Source organism: Lathyrus oleraceus, chromosome 2 (genome assembly GCF_024323335.1).
Source record: "Lathyrus oleraceus cultivar Zhongwan6 chromosome 2, CAAS_Psat_ZW6_1.0, whole genome shotgun sequence".
NCBI classification, from domain to species: domain Eukaryota; kingdom Viridiplantae; phylum Streptophyta; class Magnoliopsida; order Fabales; family Fabaceae; genus Lathyrus; species Lathyrus oleraceus.
Window position 1 is genome coordinate 298,654,846 of NC_066580.1, and position 13,810 is coordinate 298,668,655.

At 36.0% G+C, this 13,810-nt stretch overlaps 2 protein-coding genes across 3 annotated transcripts; one reads left to right on the top strand and one right to left on the bottom strand.

Moving 5' to 3' along the window:
• The first annotated feature begins 284 nt into the window (after window positions 1–284).
• Window positions 285–4,526, top strand: LOC127119206 (putative U-box domain-containing protein 50). Its single transcript, XM_051049388.1, has 8 exons — window positions 285–630; window positions 722–834; window positions 984–1,108; window positions 1,197–1,626; window positions 2,326–2,445; window positions 2,583–2,845; window positions 2,945–3,941; window positions 4,217–4,526. Exons 1-8 carry the CDS (start codon window positions 465–467, stop codon window positions 4,415–4,417), a joined length of 2,415 nt encoding a protein of 804 aa, XP_050905345.1. The 5' UTR covers window positions 285–464; the 3' UTR covers window positions 4,418–4,526.
• Window positions 4,407–8,279, bottom strand: LOC127119208 (nucleobase-ascorbate transporter 11). 2 transcript variants are annotated; one of them, XM_051049390.1, is made up of 11 exons: window positions 7,501–8,279; window positions 7,250–7,347; window positions 6,982–7,152; window positions 6,795–6,895; window positions 6,385–6,520; window positions 6,203–6,253; window positions 5,823–6,110; window positions 5,482–5,716; window positions 5,031–5,192; window positions 4,912–4,946; window positions 4,407–4,798 (listed from the first exon to the last, which is right to left on the bottom strand). In XM_051049390.1, exons 1-11 carry the CDS (start codon window positions 8,060–8,062, stop codon window positions 4,577–4,579), a joined length of 2,061 nt encoding a protein of 686 aa, XP_050905347.1. In that variant the 5' UTR covers window positions 8,063–8,279; the 3' UTR covers window positions 4,407–4,576. The 2 variants fall into 2 exon arrangements, with proteins under 2 accessions (XP_050905347.1, XP_050905346.1); XM_051049389.1 differs by having other exon boundaries at window positions 4,912–5,192; window positions 7,501–8,275.
• Between the last annotated feature and the right edge of the window lie 5,531 nt (window positions 8,280–13,810).

Here is a 13,810-nt window from a genome sequence, read left to right on the forward strand (position 1 = left end):
ACTATATTTAACTATCTGAAATGAGACAATATTTTCTTTTTTAAAAAGACATATTTAAAAAGAAACTCCATACCTCATTTAATCCTCTCGGTATTTTACAATTTATGCGAGTAAAGTAGTTCAAAAATGATAATCAATAAGTCCTAGTGAAGCTAGTAATTTCACTCTGTCTTATTTAACTTAATCCATAAGAAAACAAAAGTGAATTCTAAGAAGAACCATAGAAATTGCAAATCTATGACCCCAGCTCCATTTGCCAATCATGACATTCCATACACAAAAGTCCAAACCTGACCGTTTCATTCGGACTCTTCTCTTACAAATCATGATAAAAACATTATATTATAATAATACATAGTTTCAAACCAAACACATAAAAAAACCACAAAACAAACCTTTGAAATTGATGATATTTATAAGGTTGTTTTCACACTAGACCTCTCTCCAACACAATCTAAACAACAATGGATGCAACACAAAAAGAGAAAATCTATGTTGCTATTGGTGATGATGCACAAGATGGATTTAATACTTTAAATTGGGCTCTTCAGAAATGGAATTCTCATCCAATTTCCATTGTTATTCTTCATGTGACTCATAGCATTTCTAAGGATTATGTTTATACACCATGTAAGTTTTTGGTTTGTGCATAAGATTTGTTTTTCTTTCTTTTGAAATTCAATTGGGTTTAGCTTAGTTTTGTGGCTTTTTTTCCTTGTAGTTGGAAAACTTCCAGCAAGATCTTTGAATGATGAGAAACTTGAAGCTCTAAGAAAAGATGAGAAAGAGAGAATCAAGAAGCTGTTTTCCAAATATATTGCTTTTTGTGGCAAGGTATGTTCATCTTAGTACTTCAATAACAAAATTAATTTTCTCATATCATAACAAAAAAAATTGTTTAAGATGCATAATGAAAATAATGAAATAGAAAATGTTTTCCAAATCAAACCGACTTTTAAATAAAGTTGAATGATATATTGCAGGTGTCAGTCAAAATTCTTGAAATCGAGAAATTTGATGAACCGGTACAGAAGCATGTCATCGATATGATAAATGAACTAGAAATAACCAAATTGGTTATGGGATTTTCATTTATGAAGCCTTCTTTGTATGTACTTTTTCCTAATCTAATCTTTAAAAATTTGTATAAAAGATATTTTTTTCGTTTAATAATTTTTTTTCTTAATTTTAATTAGAAAATCAAAAGGTGCTATTAGTGGATTATTCTATGTTCATCAACACAAACCTAGTTTATGTGAATTATTCATTATATGTGGTGGGAAGCAAGTTTTTCTAAGGGGAAACAGTGATGAGAAAATCATGGAAGATGATAGTGGAGTAATGGTTGCAAAAATGAAAGATAAGGTAACTTTTAAAGATTGGTTAGACAAAATGTTTAGTGACAAAATAAGTGATTATTCTCAGAATAGATTAAGTGCTTCTCCTTCATCAACCAATTTGGTTCAAAATCAATGGGAGTTTTATCTTCAAGACATGGAAAATTATCATCAAGAATTGTTGTTATCTTCAAATTTGGAGGAAGGAATTTATGTGCAGGAGAATGATGACTTGCACGTTGGTACAAAAATTGGGCCACTTGTCATTGAATTGAACAATTCTAATAAGGTACCGACTCTAAACAATAGATGGATATTTTGAATAAAATATGTGGACATTGATTAATGTTGTTATTTATTTGTTCTGATTTGTTGTGTTTGTTTGTCTGTTCTTTGAGAGTTGTTAGATCATTGGTTTCACTTTACAGTTGTAAGAAATTTGATAAAATTTAAAATGTTTACTCGATCTGTAAAACGGATTATGGTACATAGTCAAAAAAAATTGATTAAAATATAATTAAATAAGATTTTAAAAAATATTACTGCAGTTAAATCGTGATTTAATAAGGTTTCTATTTGTTTTTGTTATGATTAAACTATTACTAATTTATTCAGAAAAATCCACTATGTGTTTTGACCTTTTTTTTTATTGAAGTCAAAATTAGCCATCACATTTAAGTGATTTTTTTTTCTTAAAATAAAAATCCAACATTAATTACAGGAAATGGAATTGAAATGTATTGTCAAATCTTAATTTTGTCCTAAATTCGTGATTAGAGTTGCATTTTTTCTTTTGGATATCAAATGTTTGACATTTCATACATTTTATTATGTCACATTAGGATTTAATCTGCAAATCCTTTATCAACGTATAGATGCTAATATTGGTCGGTTCAAACGCTATCATTAGAATTCGAACTAGGTTGTGTGTTTCTAATGATTATTTAATTTATTGATCATAATATTGTTTGATTTTTCTCGCATACAGAATACTACAGAAAAAATTGAGATCCTTCGCAAAACCATTGAGTTGAAGAGAAAAGAGGCTAAGGAAAATATAGAAAGACGCACAAAAGCCGAATGGGCAATTAGCTTATGCAACAGCAGGGTAATGATAGTCGTGTGTGGTGTCTGACATGTGTTAGCGTCTCTGACACCAACCATTTGATTTTAGTCAAACCAATTTGGAGTCATTTTAAATTTTTTTCATAGTTGATATAACAATTAATTATGATACATTTTTAGGCCGAAGAACTTGAAGGTAGAATAAGGGAAGAAGTAAGTACAAAGGAGAATCTCAACAAGGAACTACATTTAGAGAAAGAGCAAAGAGAAGAAATGAGAGCAGAGATTAAAGAGAGAAAACAAAGGATGAATTCATTAGTAGAGCTTCAATCAGAATTATCAAACAAGCTTCAACTTTCAACAATATCGAGATCAAGAGCAGAGACGCAGGTAGAGAGAGCAGTGAGGGAGAGAGCGGACATGGTGAGGGAGATAGAGGAGTTTTGGATCTGGGCCGGGAAGTTGAGAATGTCTAGTGAGTAGGTGGGGGATGGAGTGGGGAGGTGGAGGAGGGTATATTGGTCTGAGGGGGAAGGGTGGAGGAGGAAGCAGAGGGATGTATTGAATCGAAGGATCGAGTTTTGTAAGCAGAAAGATGTTATAGGTATGGCAGCGAGGTTGAGCGACAATGGTGGCACAAGTTGCGGGATGAGGGAGTATAGTGAGGAGGAGTTGAGGTTGGCGACTGATAACTTTTCTCAGCGGTTGAGGTTGAAGTGCGGTCGAGAATGGACTAATGTGTTTAGAGGACGGTTTAACCACTCTACCGTTGCGATTAAGATGATGGCTTCTTTTACTTCTTTGTCTCAAGAGGATTTTCAATCTAAGGTAAGGTTTGTTGGTGATATTAGGCATCCACATCTAGTTGCTGTGGTTGGCTTCTGCTCCGAGCCAAAATGTGTAGTTTTTGAATACATGGGCAATGGGAGCTTACAGGACATGCTGTTTACCAGAAGAAGAAATAGAGGCTTACGGTGGCACGATCGAATACGTATTGCGACAGAAGTATGCTCGGGTCTTGGCTTTCTGAATTCATCTCGACAAATGTATGTTATTCATTGTCATTTGAGCCCGGCACATGTCCTCCTAGACCGTAATTTAGTTGCAAAAATCACAGGCTTTGGGCTTCAAGAGTGTAACGATGACGACAACGAATGCAATGTCGAGTCAGATTTACGTGTTGTAGGGGTTTTACTGATGCAGCTTTTAACTGGAAGAAATTGGGATGAGCCCATTGAGGAGCTTATGACAATGGACATGGATAGAGAAACATTGGTTAACATTCTTGATGACATGGCAGGACAATGGCCATTGGATCTAGCAAAAGAACTTGTGAGCCTGGCAATGATTTGCATGTCCATGAAAAGCAAACCCAACCCAAATCTAAGTATTGCAAAGGTGATAGAAGAACTCAATAAGATAAGAAGAAAGGGTGATGAAATAGTTGCAAAAGAAGATAGAAAGATAACCATTAGTGGATGCATTGATAGAGAAGGCTCTAGTGATGTGCCTAGTGTTTTCCTTTGCCCTATACAACAGGTTAGTCCATTCAGCTTTTCATTATTTTCACAGATTTATTTGAAAGTTTGGTATTCGGTCTTACAAGACAGGGGATCAATCTCACCGTCCACTAGCAGGGAGAGGATCATTTAAAGTCAGAGTGAAGTTCTGTATGACTGATCCAACAAAGATTTTTAGCATCTAGCCGTATTCAAACCGAGACCTTAAGAGGATTCGTGCTTATGATTATGCACATTATATATAAGTATAGTTTAATCTAATGAAGTGACATTTTTATGATGTTTGGTGCACAGGAGGTAATGAAAAATCCACATGTGGCAGCAGATGGGTTTTCTTATGAGCTAGAAGCAATAGAACAGTGGTTGCATTCAGGACATGATACATCACCAATGACAAACTTAAGGCTCAAACACACATCCCTTACACCAAATTATACCCTCCGTTCCTTTCTTGAAGAATGGCAGAGCAACAAATCAGCTCAAATTTCAAATTAATACCAATTTATTCTTTGTTTCATTGGATTTTGTACAGTTAAATTCTGAATTGTGATTAATATTTCAAATATAACAATATTAATATTACAATGTACACATTTACTTCTAAGCTCTTAGGAGTGATATTTTTTCTTTAAGTGTTACAATAATGTCCAAGTATTAGACTCCTAAACACTTTAACCAACAGCAACACCATGCAAGTTTTTTCGGTAGCGAATATTCAGATTGCAGTGAGGCATCTGCGGCAATGTCTTCAGCTTTCGACCATGCGTACACTCCTCGTTCTTGTTTACTTCCCGGGACAGTGTTGTCCAGTAGAAATGCCACCAACAGTGTAACCACCATGTTCATGGACATAAGAGCATTGATAGCGAAATCAACCTAATAAGTTTTGTACAAAGAAAATGACAACTTATCTCACTATAGTCTAAACAAATTTTTAAGTAATACTATAATTTCTCAAGAAAGTAAAATATGATTCAACTGTGACTTACTTGTTTAAGGCCTGAATGGAATGGTCCACTAGAAGCTGCCACATAAGGAACCAGATAACTAGGCAGTATAAGACTCGACTCGGGTTGGTATTGTTGAAAATAAGAAGGAATGGACATACCAAGGAACAATGCAACGCCAACAATTGCCATGTTCCTAAAGCTGGCTGATTGACCATACTGTAACGTTGATAGACCCAATGTCACGGTAAGAGCCCACATGAAACATAGTACCGCAGCAGCCAAGGCCTGTGGAATTGAAGCAAGAAGGGCACCCACTTTTCCTACAAAAGTACAATGTATAGTCAATTGTGGATCGCGGAAAATAGCGGTTTGTTTGAATTCTTCTAAACTAAAGTGCGATAGCGTTGCCATAGCTGCTATCTGCACTTATCACTGAGACATAAAGTAGGTAAGACCTAAGAATGCATCAAAACAAAACTAGTGTGCGTCCTCGGATCCTCCCCGCCAACCAGCATGCAACAAAATGGAGAGAAATGAAAGATGAATGTACGGACAGTTAGAAGTTTTTTAGTGAACTAAGGATTTTTTGCACAGTCTTTGTTGCTTTACCTATAAATGAGAAAAGGATCAAGAAAACTGCTCCAAGTTCCACTACCTTCCTACTTGCCACCTTTGTGATGTTAATTGTGTGCACATTTTCTGTCAAAGTCGTTGAACCAGTACCTGAACCCCAAAGACCGGCCAATATACTACAGAAACCCTCCAGGGCAATTCCTCGGCTTACAACTCCTGGAGTTGGAGGTCTTGAATTAACTTGAAGAGACACGGTACGATAAGTTCCAACCTAGAAAAAAGGATAAACCAACAACTCAGAGCTCTAGATATGCCACTAGATGTGATCCTTACTTTCAAAATGAAAATGCATCTAAAAATTTAAATATGATACTTACTGAATCCACAGAAGCAACGAGTGACACTATGACCATGATTATGCAAGTCCTGAAGTGGAAAATAGGGAAACCCCATTGTAAAGGGTAAGGAATTCTGACCCATGCAGCAGTAGACAATGCATCTGAAACATCAGTCCTGCAATGTTGAATGGTATATGCATGCTTTCTACACGCTTCTGTAAGAACGTTTGAACTCGGTATATCGGGATTGCATCCTTTGTAATTATATACACCTCCGGCTGTTAAAAAGGATGCGTATATCCAAACTATTGCTACACTCAACGGAATCTACAAATATTTAAAAGTAATTCGTAAGATTTTGTAATTATAGCCACATATTCTAAATATAAAATGAAGAAAAAACAATGTAAGATACTTACAGCATAAACTCGAAATAAATGGCGTCCAAAGATAGATATTCCTCGCAGATACTTCAAACAAGACAAGACGGAGAAATTATGAGTTTCTGAACATAAATAATTTAATAAAGTTCCAAATCCCATGACCTGTTTATAAATCAAGCAGTAACTTTAGAACCAGTGATTGGTGCTGCATTACTCACCAGAGTGAATAATAGAACCAGTGCTATTTGTGGAACAGAAATTTCCAAGCAAATGCCAGCTTGTTGAAAACCGTAACTGAAGAACGCTAAACCTACAGCAGCAACAGTTGGTGCAACCACAACTGGGTTGATTAACCTACAACAAATTGTAAAATCGTAAATAATTGATATTCAAGACTGAAAATGTGATAACTATCTTTTAATGAAAGTTCAGCATTTTGTATCGCTTCATTGACCAATATCATGCATCTCTTTATTTCACATGTTACTGAACACACATCATAAATTTTCACCGAGGTAGCAAAACATCATGATCATACTAATACATTATATAATTTACTACATTGAACACACGAAGAGAGATATTTAGGGTGGATAGAATGAAGATATGACGTAAAACTTCTTGTTACCTGAGTAGGATAGACATCAAGCCACTAAACCCCAAGATACATTGGAATATTGAACCAACAATTATAGCACCTTGAAGTTCTCTCATTATGTGCCTAAATTTCTGCAAATTGAAATAACCAGAATTAAGAGCCTCGAGTGTTTATGATAAATTAAGATTTTCCGTTTTTTAATGAAGTAAGAACTTACATGTTCGGTAAGATTCCGATATTCTTGAGCATTTATAATGACTAACGCCGGTGCTAAATACACAAATGAGCTCCCTTGAACTAAAGGCAGTCGGGTGCCAAAGTAAACGTGAAGTATAGTTGTGATGCCAGAAAGAAACAACATTGTAGAAATCAAAGTAGCAGTATCCTTCTGTTATTAGTGATTAATAATGTAAATGGGAATAGATAAAAATCCGAAGAGCTATCAATTACCGTAGAGTCAATTGTAAACAAAAGCATACACTTACATCTGTTCCACCCATAACCGGTACCATGACTAATGGGATCAATACAAGTGAACCAGCCAATGATAGATAGTGTTGTAAGCCATAATAGATAAGAGATACTGCAGTAGAAGATACAAAAGTGTAAGTATAGAATATCGGAATCAAGTCAATTCAAACAAAACTACTTTCAAACCATATAAAACATGAGCATAAATCATGTAAGAGACAATTCAAAATCATAATCAATAGGAAAACAATGAACATAAACTAACCAAAACCCGGATTTTCAGTAAGTCCGCAATTCAGTTCTGATGGTCCCTTCCATCCACCATCCACAGGCTCCACTCCTTCTTCTTCATACAAATTAACCTTAACTTCATCATGTACCACATTCTCCTCCTCATCCTTTTCCTCTGTCACAGGAGCAACCGCAGATACTCCATGAGCATTCCCACCATTACCATTCCCTCTAAAACCAACTTTCCTTTCAGCATCAGTGTCATTCTCCTTTCTCACATTCTCTTCCAAACCAACTCCACCATGTGAAGCTGGTTGGATCTCAACACCCCTATTGTCTCTCATCCTCCCCAAAACTGGATCTATCTCTATCTTAGGAGAAGATGAAGACCCTCTTCCTCTCTGTTGAAAAGATTCAAACTTTTCACTTCCACTAGTCCCTGCTTCACCTGAATAATCAGAAACAAAACCAGTTCTCTTGGCCCATGAACGTAAATCTCTTGGGTTGCGATCAGTTTTTGGAACAAAAGGTCCCACTTTGGGTTCAACACTGCCACCTCTTTTGTTCAGTGATTCTGAGTTCAACCCAGTTTCCATTGATACTTTTTCAAATCAACACAATGTTTAGGAATGAATAAAGATGAGACTTTTAGTTACATGTATAGAAAAAGTGTAGAAGCTGCAGTGAGAATTGAGAGGGTAAATACCAAATACATACATTACATACAGTAGAAGCTTTTTTTAGCAAGTGAGTGTGATGGGTGAAGAAAGGTAAGAGTGAATTTTCGAAAATAACCCTGGCGTATGGCCGTTGGTTGCAGTGATTTGTGAAATTCAAGCTTCTCTTACCTCATCATCACTTTCTCTATTCTCTTTGTTTTCGTTTTACTATATTTTTTAATGTTAAATTAGTTACATTAAGTTGTACTATTTTATTTTATTTTATTTTTGTCTTTTATGGTAATTTAAAGTATATCTTGTCAAATTCAGATTTTAAAAAAAAAACATTTCATTTACCTTTTTTTATTACAAAGAGCGTCTAAACCAAACGAAAAACAACTACGCTATTAGGTATGGCAACATAATTCGTATCTGCGTGTATTCACTCGAATTCGTCTCGAAGTTGACGGGAAAAATCCGTTTTGACTGGATTTGAATTCGAGTTTGGGTTTTCTCCGATTATAAAATATGGGGACAGGTCGGGTAATTGGGACACTAGTACCCACCCCGAACTCGTCCCTGAATCCATCCTGTTTTTTTCATTATGTACATTATTATTTATTTTTGATAATTTAAAATATTAAATATGTGATCAATGTTTTGATATTTTAATTTGAATTTATTATTTAAAATATTTGAAATGTATGTATGAAATTTGTTTAGATTGTTTTATTTTATTATTTTTAATATAATTTTATTTTAGAAAAAATAAGTATTTCTATTAAAAAAAATAATTTCAATAAATGAATGGTGGCGGGACGGGAATACCGAATCCAACCCGAACCCGTTTGGGACGGATTTGGATTTTGATTCTCCATCCCTGTTTGGGTTTGGGGAGGGGAGCGGGGATTGTTTGGAGATTCATGTTTGGGTTTGGGAAGGTAAAAATCATCCCCGACCCGCCCCGTTGTCATGCATATACGCTATAGTTCTATTGAACACAATTTCATCATTTTCATTTCGAACCAAATTTAAATAAAATTCGGAATTTCATCCTGAAATTCCCTATCTTTAGCACACTCAATTCCAACTTTAGCTAGCTTATCCACACACAAGTTTGCCTCTTTAAACATATGATTCACCCTCACTTCCAAGCCTAAATGAAAGCGAATTTGCTTAACTATAGCATAATCTTCCACCTAATTCTCAATGGCTTCAACAATAGGTAGAGAGTTCAAACAAATATCCACCTTTTTTCAACTGAGTTTACTGATTAGCTTAATCCCTTCGAACACTCCCCATAGCTCTGCACAAAATGCACTACAGTTTCCCACACTTTTGTAATAGCCTCTGTAGCACTCTCCTTTAGTATTACGAATAATCCCACCACAACCTGCCACACTCCTAACTTTGCTAGCTCCATATGAATTAAGTTTTACACATCCCTCTTCTGGCGCTTCCCAGTAAACTTGAGTCCAAGAAGTCTCCATCTGCGAAACCAAATCTCTGTTAAGACGACTCTTATCATATTCCTCAATCCTACCATTCACAAAATTACTCAGACAATAAGGTCTCGAAATTGGTCATCATGCATCTCTTTGTTACCCCACCACCACAAACAATGACACCCCACAGTCCAAAACATACTCCAATGCTTATTATGATTCATATTCATATTAATTCAGTCCTTGATATCCATATTAAAGAATTCCAACCTGATAGTATCTAGAATAATATTATTCCACAACTGTTGAGCTCTTTGGCAATATCTGAAAAATGCGTAGCGTTTTCACAAACACAACCACAAAAAAACACAATCTACTATACCCAAAACTTTCATACTTTTGTGGTAATTAGCCATAAGTTTATCATGTCCAAATATCCAAACAAAAATCTTAATTTTCTCCTACACATTAAGACTCAAATACTCTTCCAATGCTCATTCTCTTCCTCCTCATCTGCAACCTCCATTTTGTTATACAAGTAGTTATCAGACACACCATGATTACCAATTCCAGTCACACTCAATTCATCCTTCCCATAATGACTAATAGGTGGCAAAATAACTTTGATTTTTTGTAATAGCAAAACCGGCATCTACGGACTCAAAATATGCCAATTCTAGTTGCCATCCTCTCCCACCAATTCTTTCAACTTTGCATTTTGTAACTCCTGCGGAACCTTTAATCTCATGTCATTGATGCTCCTTTCATTAACTATCCAACAATATGACCAAGGGTTTATAGATTCCCTGTCTCTAATTATCCAACTCGCGTGCCATAGAATCTTTGGTTTTAACTTGATTATATCCTTCCAAAGTTTTGAGTTTGTCATCTTCGAGCTATAATCCACGATACTAGAAATGTTATATTTGTTGCACAGTACTTTACACCATAAGCCATCTTCATCATTTATCAATTTCCCAACTAGCTTCATGTTGTAGGCCTTGTTCATATTATTCATCTTTCTCAATCCCAGTATGTCACAGTTCTTATCTTTTGTCATTCTATCCTAGTCCATAGCATGATAACTCCTCTTTTCGCTTGAGTCTTCATACACAAAGTTTCTTTGCAACCTTTGAATGTCATCTACACATGCTTTTGGCAACATGTTTATCATCATAGGGTAAACAAGAATGGCTTCTATAACACTTTTAGCCAACATAACTCACCCTGTGAGGGACAACTGTTTAGCTTTCCAACATGTGATCTTGTTTTCTATTTGATTAAGAACATACTTGTAATCCTCCCTTTTCAAAGGTTTCCCATTCAGTGGAACACCTAAGTATTTTCCAATGTCCTGCATTTCTCTAAACTTAGACATATGCACTAATTTCTCCCTTGTTCTTCTAGGCACCTTCTTGGAAACAAAATGATGGTTTTTTCCTCACTCGCTTCTTGCTCAAACATGTCTCCAAAGGTATGCAGAATATCCACCACACTCTTCATTTGGATCTTATTTTCTTCTCCAATGATAAGTAAATCATCAGCAAACATAAGGTGGGAAATCCAAGGACCTTTTTCCCCATTTTGAGAGTTTTCCACTGCTTATTATTGACTGCCTCCAGAATTAAATGAGACAATTTTTGTGAAGGAAAAGATGCCTAGTTCTTATTTTAATGATGTCAAACCTTTCTAGTCGCCCATAACGTGTTTTTTGGACGGTGTCATCATATCATAGAATGCATTCATCCCCTAACATGTTCAAAGTATAAGTTCAACGTGTCAAGGCATATATGAGCATATCATAGATGTGAATCATGCACTTGATCATCGTTAATACTCTAGGTTCATAAGAGATTGGTTTAAATTAATCAAAATACATCTCAAAACTCATTTTTGACAGTTTAAGAACTATGAGTCGACTCATGACTCGGAGCGTAACTCTCGGGTCTAAACAGGTCGAGTCACAGGTCGACTCAATCCTGGGAAAACTGAATGAGTCGACTCATCCACATGTTGCATCAACTCATTGTCTATTTCCATTTGAACCATGTAGTCACGGGTCTGAACAGGTCGAGTCATAGGTCGACTCAACCCTGGAAAAACTCTGTTTGAGTCGACTCATGCCCTGTTTGAGTCGACTCATCGCCTGCTTCACTTGAATAATTTTGCCTCAAGGCTAAACAGGTCGAGTGGTCGTAGCTTGGACTCAACTTTCTACTGTGTAATTGTGCAAAATAATTCTGTTATGTTTGTTATTTAGTCCATGCATCATATAAATATTCTAGAGTTTCTTCTTCGACAAATAACAAGAAAAGTGAAACATATACACCAAAGTTCTCTTCATCTTCATTCTCCATTTCATTTCTCAACAAATACACATAACAATTTTTGTTGACCATTATGTGTTGATTCTAAGTGTTGGCAACAATTTTGGTAAAACAAAGAGTGTTCACAAGATGTTATGTGTGATGTCTTAACATGAGATATCCTATGTACCTGCTGGAGTTCAAGAACATGTTCATGCAGGATTGTTTTAGAATGCCACATACAATGCCATGGCTTCTGATATTGGATGTACCTGTTGGAGCTTAAATGGAAGACATGTTCATGCAGGATTGTTTCAGATGACATACACAAGGTCATGGCATCTGATATTGTTGTACCTGCTGGAAGTTATAAAAGGAATTATTGGATTATGCAGGATTTTTCCAGGATGTCAGACCCGATGTCATGACATCCTGTACACAGAACATTCAGTATGAATGTCTGGTGTTTTGTGATTGCACAATTAATGGCAATATTTGTATGATTGAAGATATGATTAGCTGGCGCATTCAATCATGGATTACGACCAGATTTACTTATTTTCCAAGGAGATCTAACCAGCTGTTATAAAAAGATTTGATTGGAAAATAGATTTAGGGTTTTCAAGATGTCCAAGCCCAGCTGGATGCTTCTATAAAAAGGGACTTAGAAAACCTGTTTGAACACACAACCAATACTGAGCGAAATATAGAGAGAGAGCTAGGGTTTGTGTCTGTTTAGTCGTGAGACTTGTAGGTCATTCAAGTCATCCATTGATGATTGAATTGGACTGATTTGTGGTTGTAATTTGTCACTCTAAAGCTGTTAAGCAAGAGTGTGTGTCTTCTTGATCAAAGCTGTGAAGCAAGATCAAGAGTGTGCCTTCTTGATTGAAACTGTGAAGTAAAATCAAGAGTGTGTAATTTAAAAGTATTTTCTTTTCTCAAGGGATTGTTGTTTAAAATCACTGGTGTGTGATTGTAGGGAAGTGAGTGGGTTCTCATATCTAAGAGTGCTTAGGTAGAAATTGCACGGGTAGAGATTAGGTGAGAAAGACTGTAACTTGTTAAAGTGTATGGAGAGTCTTTGAACTAATTCTATTTTAGTGAATTTCCTTCCTGGCTTGGTAGCCCCCAAACGTAGGTGAGTTGCACCGAACTGGGTTAACAATTGCCTGTGTTATTTGCTTTACCATTCTGTATCTTTATCCATTATGTGTTAACAGATATTAGTGTCATGACATTACCTTCGACATCTTATATTTGATACCAGAATTTCAATTGGTATCAGAGCAGGCATCCTGCTCTGGTTCTGGGTGAGATCTAGGGACAATATTTTCTGGTACAATGGAGAGAGATGGAGGATTTGTTCATAGGCCACCAATTTTGGATGGTTCTAACTATGACTATTGGAAACCTCGAATGGTAGCGTTTCTGAAATCCCTTGATAACAAGGCTTGGAAAGTTGTGTTAACAAGTTGGGTACATCCTGTCATTACTAAAGAAGGAGAAGCCACTACTGAGAAGAAGCCTGAAGAACAATGGTCCAAGGAGGAGGATGATCTTGCTCTTGGAAACTCTAAAGCATTGAATGCAATATTCAATGGGGTAGATAAGAATATTTTCAGGCTGGTAAACAATTGTGAAGTGGCCAAAGATGCTTGGGACATTCTCAAGACCACTCATGAAGGCACCTCTAGGGTAAAGATGTCTAGACTTCAGCTACTCACCTCAAAGTTTGAAAACTTAAGGATGAAAGAAGATGAAAACATTCATGAATTTCACATGAGTATCCTTGAAATTGCTAATGCTTCAGGAGCCCTAGGAGAGAAGATAATAGATGAAAAACTGGTAAGGAAAATACTCAGATCACTTCCTAAAAGATTTGCAATGAAGGTGACTGCCATAGAAGAGTCTCAAGACATTTCCAACATGAG

Excerpts from the sequence above, each read along its gene's own strand:
- LOC127119206 (XM_051049388.1), top strand. The coding sequence starts at position 465 with ATGGATGCAACACAAAAAGAGAAAATCTATGTTGCTATTGGTGATGAT. Across the intron at positions 2,846-2,944 it reads GTGAGGGAGATAGAGGAGTT|GAGGAAGCAGAGGGATGTAT; the intron begins TTGGATCTGGGC and ends GGAAGGGTGGAG. Across the intron at positions 3,942-4,216 it reads TCCTTTGCCCTATACAACAG|GAGGTAATGAAAAATCCACA; the intron begins GTTAGTCCATTC and ends TTTGGTGCACAG.
- LOC127119208 (XM_051049389.1), bottom strand. The coding sequence starts at position 8,062 with ATGGAAACTGGGTTGAACTCAGAATCACTGAACAAAAGAGGTGGCAGT. Across the intron at positions 7,348-7,500 it reads TACTGAAAATCCGGGTTTTG|TATCTCTTATCTATTATGGC; the intron begins GTTAGTTTATGT and ends CTTCTACTGCAG. Across the intron at positions 4,799-4,911 it reads TCCATTCAGGCCTTAAACAA|GTTGATTTCGCTATCAATGC; the intron begins GTAAGTCACAGT and ends AAAACTTATTAG.